The 12,630-nt window shown below is 31.5% G+C and overlaps 1 protein-coding gene across 2 annotated transcripts; it reads right to left on the bottom strand.

The window, feature by feature from the left end:
• Positions 1-342: 342 nt before the first annotated feature.
• On the bottom strand, positions 343-7,742 carry LOC119677738 (pyruvate carboxylase, mitochondrial-like). 2 transcript variants are annotated; one of them, XM_038089200.1, is made up of 9 exons: positions 7,696-7,742; positions 7,511-7,635; positions 6,549-7,438; positions 5,875-6,494; positions 4,557-4,604; positions 3,627-4,024; positions 2,053-2,312; positions 957-1,986; positions 343-901 (listed from the first exon to the last, which is right to left on the bottom strand). In XM_038089200.1, exons 2-9 carry the CDS (start codon positions 7,607-7,609, stop codon positions 653-655), a joined length of 3,594 nt encoding a protein of 1,197 aa, XP_037945128.1. In that variant the 5' UTR covers positions 7,610-7,635; positions 7,696-7,742; the 3' UTR covers positions 343-652. The 2 variants fall into 2 exon arrangements, with proteins under 2 accessions (XP_037945128.1, XP_037945129.1); XM_038089201.1 differs by lacking the exon at positions 4,557-4,604.
• Positions 7,743-12,630: the final 4,888 nt, after the last annotated feature.

Below are 12,630 nucleotides of genomic sequence, written 5' to 3'. Positions count from 1 at the left end.
ACGTAAAGGATATAACCCTGAAATTATTTACGAAAACTGACAGGCTTGCCAACACCGCGTTATCGAATCTTAGAATGGTTACAGGCTCTTCAGGGAGGAATGCAGTTATTGTTTAGTTTGATGAAGTGATAAACAATAATCCAGTCAAGGTGTAAAGAGGGGTTATGAAGAAACTTCATAGTTAAAAGAGAGTAAAAGTGTTTCAGTGCACTGACTCAACTAGCCTCAACATAATATAATAACAAGAGAGATTGTAACAATAAGTAAAACCTTAAGAAATTATAAAAAAATTTTTTATTAATTTTTATAGTACACTTACGGCATAACACTTAACATTACATACATACATATAATTACAATTTCATAACAGATTAATATATATAAATTATTTCAAAATAACATAGTTTCACATTTAAATGTCTTGTGCGTGTAATTATAATTTAAAAACAATTTCTAACTGTTTAAATATATTACATATATGTTCAGAGTAATACATTAATTATAAATATCCTCAAAACACGCTATGTAAAATCTAACTATAAAATTTATTTTAATATATTCCTTTTTCACATCTTAAATGTCTTCTACATGATAGGATAAAAACGTTTTAAACAAACTTCACAAATTCACAGTAACAATTCTTTTACAATTCTTACTCCACAGTCATTAGCAAGTCATCACCTTCCAATTTCATGCCATTGGTTATTTCAAGTTTCTTCACAACACCAGCTTTCGGTGCTTGAACAACCATTTCCATTTTCATGGCCGATAGCACTACTAATGGCTGCCCTTTTTCTACTTTGTCTCCTTCCTTTACTCGTATGTCAATCACTGTGCCGGGCATGGGAGCGCCAACTTCGCTTTTATTGGTCTTCGAGGCTTTGGGATGTATGTGCAATTCCTATAAAAACAGAATTGTGTATTAGAAAATTTAATACGATTCAACAAAATTTTACCTTAACAGCTTCCTTATCACGTATCAGCACTGAACGTAATTGGCCATTCATTTCAAAGAATACTTCACGTTCTCCGTTTGGTGTTAAATCTTCAGCCATGGCTAATGTTTTCAAACTTAAGGTTTTACCTTTCTCCAATTTAACTTCGAACTCTTCTCCAACTTTGGGACCAGTTAAGAAAATACGTGTATCTAATTTGTCTACTGGACCATAACTCTCTCGGAAGAACAAATAATCATTTGTAACTGCAGGGTACAAGGCAGCTGACATAACATCACGATCTGATACATGTGGGTGAGATTCCTTTAACTCTTTCTTAAGTTTTTCAAAATCAAGAGATTCCAAATTTGCACCAGGACGTCCTTCGATCCGTGGCATATCTTTCAAGACACGAGAGCGTAAGGGTTCAGGGAAACCACCATGTGGTGTACCAATTGAGCCTTGTAAATATTCTACTACTGATTTGGGAAATGAGAGTTCTTCGGCCTTTTCTAATACTTGATCGGCTGTTAATTTGTTTTGCACCATAAATTGTGCCAAATCACCAACAACTTTTGATGATGGCGTTACCTTAATGATGTCTCCCAGCAACAAATTAGCTTCCCGATAAGCTTTTTTGACATCCTCAAAGAAATCACCCAAGCCGAGCGAAAATGCTTGGAATTGCAAGTTTGTATATTGACCACCAGGAATTTCATTTAAATAAACATCAGCATTGCCTGATTTCATGGTAGTTGTGCACTCGAATGGGGCATACAATGTACGTGCCTGCTCCCAGTAAGCTGAATATTCGGACACATCGCGCAAGTCCAAATTGGTATCAAGTGCGGTACCTTGTAGTGAAGCAACTACTGCACCCATACTTGGCTGCGAAGTCATGCCGGACATAGAATCGACGGCAACATCTACAACATCGGCACCAGCTTCAGCGCAAGCTAACATAGAAGCTACACCAGCACCTGAGGTATCGTGTGTATGTATATGAATTGGCACATCTGGATGCTTTTCACGTATAGCGCTTATAAGCAATCTAAATATAAAATTAGTGTGTTTTTATTAATATTTTTTTAAATAAAATTAATATTAAGATTCGTACTTGGCAGCTTGAGGTTTCAATAGACCAGCCATATCCTTAATGCAAAGAACATGTGTACCTGCTTTAACTAGTTCATCAGCCAGATTAGTGTAGTATTTAAGATCATATTTGGTACGTCTGGGATCACTGACATCACCTGTATACGAAATCGCCGCTTCTACAACACCACCAGCCTTACCGGCAGCTTCCATACCCAAAATTAAATTTGGCAAATAGTTGAGTGAATCGAATACTCTAAAGATATCCATGCCAGTTTGAACCTAAAAGTAAAAACAAATATAAGTATTTTACAGCGATATCTATGGTATATAAAACTTTAATTTACATAGTAACGTAATACCTTATCTTATAAATTATTATTTTATAATAATAAATTAAAAACAACTGTGACAATATAAATAAGTTTGTAGCTAAACTTAGCGACGAATAGTAAGATCTGATTAAAAAAAATTTAAAATGTTATTGCTCTATTTAACTGTATCATGTTATTTTTATAGATCGGAGCACTATCCAGACACTTGGCGTTATTTGATTAGTAATCTCAGTGTATGAATTTCTACTAAGATTCATTTTTAATTTTTATTTCACTTTTTTAAATTATTATGGGCTAACTTAATTATATTACTGCCTCAAATGTAGTTTGTAGATAGATGGATGTATTAACTACATCCATCTATCTTTTTTGCTCGTATCCTAGGACTGCCAGCAAACAAACTCAGTGCCTTCAGCTGAACTAATCAGACGAATAGAGATCTGGAAACTTGAAGTTTCCGGTTTTTTACTGTTCATCAGTAGCCGTCGTATATATTCGGAATAGTTTAAAAGACTTTCACTACCATTGTATCTATTTTTAACAACAATGTCGAGTTCGTAGTGACTCTGGTTGTTATATTCTAATGGTATGTAAATATATACTCCAAGAGAAACGAATGCTATATTTAAACCTAAAATGTATAATATATCCTGGTAATTTTATCACCTTTGGTCAGCACTAAATGCGAAAAGAAAATATCACCATACCGATCAGTCAAAGCGTTATATTGAATCTCTTCCCACGATTTAAATTACTGATGTTCGGCTTGATTAGATCGTATCTGAGTTGTGCTAGGACAGCCATATCTATGTGATGATTATGGTTTTCTTTAAAGTGACCTGTTAATGATTTTTGATTCTTCTTTATGAAGCTATCTTCTATCTGCAGCCAATTTCTTCTCTTAATGTTAACTTCTACAGGTTCGCATACTGTCATACTGGAGAAATCATTGTTCGATTCTTGGTTCTTGACCAAAAATTATTGCATATGTGGCGTTGCCACTTTAATGCTAAATGATGAAGGTTATGGTGAAAGCATTTTGCAATCTTTTAATTTCTTAATGAAGAGAGCATAATTGTTTTGAGTTTTCATTTGATGGCATTCTATATTCTACATAATATGTATTTAAAATTTGTAAATGTTCCACACAATATTGATATCTAAACTTTTTTTTGGGCAAAAGTATATGTTAAGATACTATATAAAATATATATAAAAAAAAATGTACTATTTTATGTACAATATCTTTATGTAAACATACCGCTAAGTCGCAAAATTTGTACACAACATTATCCGGGTAGCTGGTATAACCGACAGCATTAGCACCACGTAACAACATTTGGAAAGGTATATTTGGTATCTGTTTACGCATTTCTTCCAATCGTTCCCATGGACATTCATGCAAGAAACGTAGAGCAACATCAAAAGTAGCACCACCCCAATTTTCCAAAGAGTATAGATTATTGAATTTGTGAGCAACAAATGGTGAAATTTTTAATAGATCATGAGATCGTACACGTGTAGCTAATAGTGACTGATGAGCATCTCTGAAGGTAGTATCCATGAGCATTAAATTCTTACGAGACCGTACTTCTTTGGCAAATGCCTCAGGACCCTGAGACTTGAGTATGCCTCGTAATCCTTTTGGGGGTTCCGTGACTGTGTAATGTTTTTGATTTTGTAAAACACAATGAGATTTTTTAAATGGTTGGGAATAAGAGAAAAAAATAAATTAATTTTAAATAAATATATTACATAAGAATATTCATCAATTGAAAACGTATGCTTTTATCATTGCATTTAGCTCTGCAAGCTTCTTGCAAGCTCTTTACAGATTCCAGAAATTCGGATAACGGCAAGCGTTTTCTTTAAAATAAAGTTTATAAGAATTTATTGTAATATATACAATTGCACAAAAATGCTTATTATATTAATAGCTTAAGCTGAGCTTTAATGAAATTATTAAAGAATTAAACGCATTGCTCAAAATTTTATTAAAAAATACGCAAAATATAATTATAAAAATAACATAAATTTTCCAAAGTCCCATTAAAATCATGTAAAATTTAAATATTCAACCAAAATGCCAAAAGATAATTATAAATAAATTTGTGAACTTATGATAATTTTGAAAAAAAAAAAATTTTCTTTAAAATCAAATAAAATTTTTTCAAGTGTATTTTTCACATACCTTTAGCTTCGCCACGCTCTTCACGCAATAGTGCCTCAGGCGATAGATCTTCACATATTGGTATTAAAAGTTTATATGTAAACGTGTTTGTTTTTCGAATTTTTGTTAATTACAAAATGATACAGAATTTTACAATAAAAAGAAAACGAAATAATAGAATTTATTAAAAAGAACATAAAATAAAAGAATCAAAGAATCAAAGAAAAGTTCAAGAACAGTAAAAAAATCGATCGAAATATATCTACTGATCTACTAAAAATAGTGCAGAACTATTTCTCAGTGCTAAGCATGCGCTAGTAATGTGAGTACGACTCTTTAAGATAAAGGATGTATCATCTTATTAACAGATAGGTTTGGAAAGCTATGAAAAAGAAAGAGATAGGTGAGTAGATGGGAAAGTATGAAAAGGAGAGAAGTAAGAGAGCTTTCAATATTAGTTATAAACTTCTTTTATATACTGGAGTATTTGTTTATGAAAGGGTGGGAGAACACATCCTTATAAAAGAATGTGTTGTATCGTATCATAAACTTTTATCGGGTAGTCAATTTCGAGGAAGGTTATATCCTCTTTTAAACAAGTGGAATATCAGAATTTTTTTTTGAAACTAAAATTTTCCCATGCCACTATAATCAACTTGAAAGAAATTTTTGGAAGATGTTTGTGCTTACCAATATAAATCTTATAATTATTTATACATGTTATATTAGAGCATATAGTAAGGACTACCAGCTAAAGGTGATCTTTCTCGTTTACATGTGAGTTTTTTTTTTTGAAAGTTGTAGACGTATATGCAATTATGCGTTCTCAAGCTTTAACAGGTTAGAATATACTGACAGGGGTCATGTCCATTGTTTTAATAGTATTTCGCATTCAGGACAAGAATTTGTTCGTATAATGTAAACAAAATTGATTCTATTTCATTATGGCATCACTTATATTCAACCAGGCACTGCCCCTACTTCTGTAAATTTACATATTACCATGAACTGGAAGTATAAATAACTGCAAGTTTATGGGCAATATAAATAGGCACATAGGTACAGTAAAATATGTCAATAATGAATTTATTCCAAGAGCATTAAATTATATAAAAAAAACTAAATAAACTACTTTTTATTGAAGTCATTTTTGATAGTAATATACTTTTACTTAATGAAATATTTCAAAAAAGAATTTTTATTGTATGATATTCCTTTATCTTAAAGCTTGAATAGAAAAATGTGTTTATGAAAGAGGAAAACTTAAAAAAGTCATAGAACTTTGCTGCTAGCAACACTGAAGCCAAATTTCACATATAAAGGCGAAAATTGTACTTACCTAAAGGCACTTCGGGTACATGTGGAGTTACATCGGCAGGCTTCAAGCCAGTAGCCAAAGGAGTTTGTGGTCCATTGACCAATACCTCACCGATATAATTAAGTAATTTTTGAGCACGATTTTGTGAATGGCGGAATTTAAACAATTGGGGATGTTCATCAATAAAGTATGTGTCCAGTACGCCGTGTAGGAATTTCTGATTTTCTAAAACGTTCAACAGAAATGGTATATTTGTTTTAACACCACGAATACGAAATTCGCGCAATGCACGATTCATTTTTGAGGCAGAACTTTGTAAATCACTGGCATGCGATATAATTTTAACAAGGAGGGAATCGTAGTATGGTGAAATGATGGCACCGGCAAAGGCGGAAGCACTATCCAGACGGATACCCATACCTTCACCAGAGCGGAACACCTCAAGACGACCAGTGCTAGGTTGGAAATCATTGGCAGGATCTTCTGTTGTAACGCGGCACTGTATAGCATAACCACGTGGTTTAATATTTTCCTGAGTGTAACCAAGTTCCGGTAAAGTCATTCCTTCTGCAACGCGTATTTGCGATTGTACCAAATCAATGCCAGTTATTTCTTCGGTTACAGTGTGCTCCACTTGTAATCTAAAAAATATTATACATAAAAAGGTTCAGAATTATAAAGTTATATATTCGTACCTAGCATTCACTTCAATGAAGTAGAAGTTACCAGACTCATCACACAAAAACTCAACAGTTCCTGCATTTTCGTAACCCACATGCCTGGCTAAACGTACAGCTGCTTCAGTCATTTTATCACGTACTTCCTTTGATAAACGCGGTGCTGGAGCGATTTCCACTACTTTCTGATGACGTCGTTGTACTGAACAATCACGTTCAAACAAATGTACTACATTACCGGCTTTATCTCCCAATAGTTGTACTTCAATATGACGTGGGCGTTCAATAAACTTTTCTATAAACATAGCACCATTGCCAAATGCTGCCTTGGCTTCGGAACTAGCACGTTGAAATAATTCTTCAACTTCATCCATTTTGCGCACAACACGCATGCCACGTCCGCCACCACCATATGCAGCTTTAAAAATAACAGGCAGGCCATGTTTTTTACAAAATTCCATTGCTTCTTGGCTGGTAGTTACTGGACCATCTGTACCAGGTACAATAGGAACGCCGGCTTCAATTGCCGCAACACGTGCAGCCACCTTATCACCCATTTGTTGCACAACTTTTGGTGAGGGGCCAATGAATCGAAGACCAGCATCGATAACGGCTTGAGCAAAATCGCTACGTTCTGATAAAAATCCATAGCCTGGATGCACAGCATCAACATCGTTTTCCTTACAAACACGGATAATTTCGGGAATGTTTAAATATGCCTCAACAGGTGGTAAGCCTTTGCCAACTAAATATGATTCATCAGCTTTTTGCCGATGCATATGCATTTTGTCTTGTTCCGAATAAACAGCAACGGACTTAATACCCAATTCTGTGCAAGCACGGAAGACACGTATGGCGATCTCGCCACGATTGGCAACAAGCACCGAACGTATGGGTTTATATTCAACCTAGATGTTTTTTAAAAATTGTATTTCTTTTACAGCTCAGAGGAAAATACAAGAAGCATCCTATAAACTTACCTGACTAGAATAGGCATTTTTATTTATAAGAAATATGCGAACACGGGGTGTGGTTTGTCGGAGAGACTTAAAAGCTCTATGTGCAACTGGTATAAACATTTTGATTTAAGTAGTTCCAATAATTGCTAATATGTAAAATAATATGTAATATAATTATTTTAATAATGTATATGAAAATTTCTTACACTTAGAAGTATTTTTAATATTGTCGGCAGTCGTTGTTATATGAGACTACAAATAGAGAGAGGGAAAGAAAAATTAATTATTCATAAAATATATACTACAATAAATTATTTCATTAAATAGAGAATATATTTTAATTTTATAAAATTATATAAGTTTTCTAATTCGTTCTAAATTTGTTCTGGGTAAGAATAAAACACCTAAGTATAGCACCTCAGTTATAGGTATAATATACATATATAGCACCTAAGTTTCCACTCCAAAATTAACAGGATTCAATGCCTGACAGTTGCAGTTTAAAAGCTTTGTACGGTTAAATTAAACTCTTAAATATTTCCGAAGACTAAAAATGATTGATTTTTTTAATTAATTTGTAATTTGTTTGTAATCAAAATTAAAACTTTAATGAAACTTGTTATTAAAAGAAGTTGGGTATTTATATAATTCACATGATGTAAATAAGAAAACTTAATAGACCATCTCTAAATATAGTGTGTGGTAACAAGCTATAAAAAATGGAACATGTATTACAAATTTATATGAAAACGACTTTGTTCAAAAACAAATAAAGGTGATTAGTAGGAATAAAGGAGTATCATCCATTACAAATAGTATAGTAGCTTATAATTACACATAACTACTTCGAAACTCCCTTGATAATAATTAACAAAGCAATTAAAAAAGAAATTGAAACTAATTAGGAGAATACCATATGTGCTGTGTTGTATCCTCTATATCAGTGGTTCTCAATCGGTGGTCCGCAAGATGGTTAAAAATGGTTTGTGAATCAAATTTAACAGATATAGATACATAGCTTGTAGTTTGTTTACTAAGACCTCACTTAGTAGAAAATCAGTACAAAAAATTTGCAAGTAATTATATACCTATTTATATCCTATATCATGGCTGTCGAAAGCATGGCCCACGGGCATGTGCATCCTTATTCACTCTAATCTACGCAGTGAATTGTATTGGCCCGCGATCGTATTGGTTCTATTGGCCTGGCCCTGGCTTCTATAATGTACGTATGCACTTATAAAATCATTATACATTATACCAGAGATGCATAAAGCATATTGAAATAATCATGCAGTTTATTATTCTTTAACTTTGTGGTTCCTACTAAAAAAAATATCATAGGTCAAAAAAAGGTTAGAAACCACTGCACTATATAAGCCTAGAACACTCTGATTTCTAGAACACACATTTGGTGACACAATAGTGACTATTTACATTAAATATTCAAAAAACAATACCTATATATATACTATAAACTATAAAATTATATATACTATATAAACTATACTGTAAAGCAATAAAACGTAGGTGAGATTTAAAATCAAAATAGAAAATCACCCAATGGAAGTTAATAAGATTCAGTATTAATTTTTTTTTCTTGAAAAATATTCAGTGGGGCAATTGCATTTGCCCCACTGTATGCTATGTGGTCGATTGTTTGCTTGTGTTTGTGCTTTAAAATTTGAAAGAAAAATACTAAAATTTTGAAAGCGTTACTTACTGGTTTATAGACTATTTGCGTTATTATTTGTTTTCGCTAATTTTGTAAAATAATTTAAGATTCTAAATTGTTCAACTGTTTAAGGTTATCGCTTTCAAATAGAAGGTTAAATGAATGGAAATGGAATTACTTGATTTAACGCTTAAAATCTAATACAGAACATTGAGTTGATTATAATTTAATACAATTTTATTGCAATTTATAAAAAAAATTTTATTTTTTTTATTTAAATTTTACTAAAAATGGTCTAAAAATTGAGATTGGAATAAGGTTAATGTATATATATAATAATTTGAATGTTTATTAATTTATTTACTTAGTTTAAAGATAATATATTAAGGATAACAAACACTAGCGACATAGTCCTATAAGTCGACAATAATAAATACTAATAAAGAATTGTTGGATGCAATTATTATTTTAGAAACGATTATATCAGATTCAATACATATTCAATTAAATTCCAATTGTAATAAAGTTTTAAAAAAAATTATAGTCGACTTCAAACTTAAGAAAAAATCATCGAAAACTTTAAGAGCAAATTTTTATTTTAATGTAATAATATTATATTAATTTATTCACAATTTTAAAATATATTTTCTAATATTTTAATTATCTAATAATTTAATATAAATTCAGTCCAAAAAGTATTCAGATTATATAGTTTAAGTCAGTGGCGCTTCAATTCTGTTAGTTTAACGCCAAGTCTGTTTTAGCGCCATCTGTGAATTACATCATATGTTTTTGTACGTTGTGAATTTATAATGTCGACGATCTTTTATTTTCTTTCGACGATACTTTCACATAACTATCTAATGCGGTTGTCGAGTTTGGATATATTACTGCTATGACGAGACAGAAGTTATCTATTAGAAGTATTTTTAGCAAATTTTGTTATGAGGTTACTTTAAATATACAAAGTAGTGAAAATTCGTTATGAATAAATCTGTTGTGTTCACGGTCGACAGAATAAGTGAGGCTAAAAAGTTCACATTTAAATGAAAGTTTTGTAGCTGTTCGTTGAATGTCATTTACATTGAATGGAGGCTATATAATATTTTTATTGTTAGGTATTTTGAACAGTAATAAATTACAACATTTTATTATTTATAAATTAATTGAATTTTTGACTGACCAAACAGCTGTTTCGAGTATTACCGAAGACCTAACACCAGCGATCTTTTGGAAATATTTTTTGTATTAAATTATTCGTAAATAACTTTTTGAGACTGCAACTCGTGCCCTGCCAAATCTGAACGTCAGAGTCAGTGTTTATTCTCCAAAGGCGTATTTGACTTTCCTTCACCATAATTGACTTTTAAAATCATATTTAATAATTTTATTGGTATTTTATGTGTAATTATATAATATTATATAATATTATAATATATAATATTACTAGCTGACCCGGCGAACGTTGTTTCCCCTTGCAATTAATTTTCCTGGCTCAGCTGAGTTATATTTGTTGTTATTCAACTTAACCTTTAGCATTTTAATGCGAAAATTATTTTGAATTGATTTTTTCTTTTGAACTACAAAAAGTCCACATGCATTACTTATGTTACAAATATTTTCATGTTACTTCAAATCCTTATAAGCACTACATTTTAAATGAAAAAAATATATCAATGGATATTGCAAAGCGTCGTAAGAGCGATGACTGTCTGCAATCGTATGTACTGTGTTATCTCTGCGTTGTATTCGTATATCTCGACGTTCAAATGCGTCGCCAATCATAACAACTGCAACTTCATTAATAGTCGGTGCATTATATCGGCCCGCGTGCTGCCCAGATGGTACTTTGATGACGATTGTATAGTTGTCGTTTAGCAGTCTGTTTGAAACGGTATTGAACAACTGGACCAACTGGTTGTGATTTTTTAAAAACGGTTCTAAAATACCCAGAATTTCTTGCTCCTCCATCTGCTCGAAATGGTTGTACTGGCAACGCGCGTTTATTTGCTGCTTCTTATCACCCATTAAGTAGATTTGCAGAAATTTGGGATCATTCTTGGGCATCGTCATTAAAGAACCAATTTGGTGATACACTTGGCCCTGAATCTTGAGCGTTGATTGAAAATTGCGACCAATCTCATTCTGAAGGATTTTTGTTGTTCCAAATGATGTCATTTGAAAGCACGAATTGAATTTGCGAATTTTACGTAAAAACAATTTAGATTGAGATGTAGCTTTAGCCAATAGTGTTTTCAATGGTTCTGGCGGCAAATTCAATGGTGGCAATACAACTTTTCCAGATGCGCAGCCGATTCACCTTTGTATTTGAGTGCATGACAGTGTTGGCACTGTTTGTTCATAGCACCGATTACAATTCGTGAATGTGACGAATAGTCGATATCCAACTCATATTCATATTGTTTTTTTTTTGTACGTTATTTATATCTTTAACATATATATATAATTCTTCTTTTTTGTGTGTGTTCAAGTGAATTCAAGGATGGTTTAGATTCACAATTTGGTCCACTGGATAACGTTTTTTTAATTATTATACAGTTTTTTGGTATCCATATACATTTATATTAGACCTTTAAAAGTTATTCATGTTTACTTTGATTTGTTTAAAAAGTTTAAACTCTAAAATGAATCGTTCAGCTATCCTGTTGTATTTTTGAATTCGGTGGAATACCAGGAATACCAACACATAACTTGAGATTAAAAATTGACTCACCTATAATTATACTGCGGAATTTAAATGCACTTAAGCTATGCAACGGCAATTTTACGATTCATTTTAGAGATTTTAACTTTTGAAACAAATCAAAGTAAGCGTGAAAAAATTTTAAAATTCTAATATAAATGTATATGGATACCAAAAAAAATGAAAAAATTAATTAAAAAGACATTATCCAGTGGGCCACATTCTGAATCTAAACCTTCCTTGAATCCACTTGAAAACACATAAAAAATTTCATCAAAATCGGTTCAGCCGTTTAGGAGAAGTTCACTGTCAACACACGTACAGAAGGATTATATATATAAGATTAGTAGATATCGAATTAAATCAATGATTGTTAAAAAAATTTGACAAAACCATAATAATAATAATAATAATAATGATAAAACCATAACAATAATATTATACACTGCACATATATAATATTATTATATTGTAATATTATATCATATTATTGAGCTGTTTTTTTCGTAGTATAAAATACTTAATATGATATTAAGTCAAATTTAAAAATTTATTTGGGAAAAAATAGTAGAACTAAACTATGTGAACACGGTGGATCCTGAGATTCAATACCTGTAATGCTTGAACATGATTTTAATATTAATTAATAAACGAATTAATATTTTAATAAACGAAAAATGATTTCATGCAATTAAATTAATTAATAATTATAGAGAAGTAGTGTTTATTTATAAACGCAATAAAATTTTAAAATTTTTAGCT

Source organism: Teleopsis dalmanni, chromosome 2 (assembly GCF_002237135.1).
Source record: "Teleopsis dalmanni isolate 2A chromosome 2, ASM223713v2, whole genome shotgun sequence".
Classification (NCBI taxonomy): domain Eukaryota; kingdom Metazoa; phylum Arthropoda; class Insecta; order Diptera; family Diopsidae; genus Teleopsis; species Teleopsis dalmanni.
The sequence above is the reverse complement of the archived record's forward strand: the minus strand, read 5'-3'. Positions and strand labels throughout refer to the sequence as shown.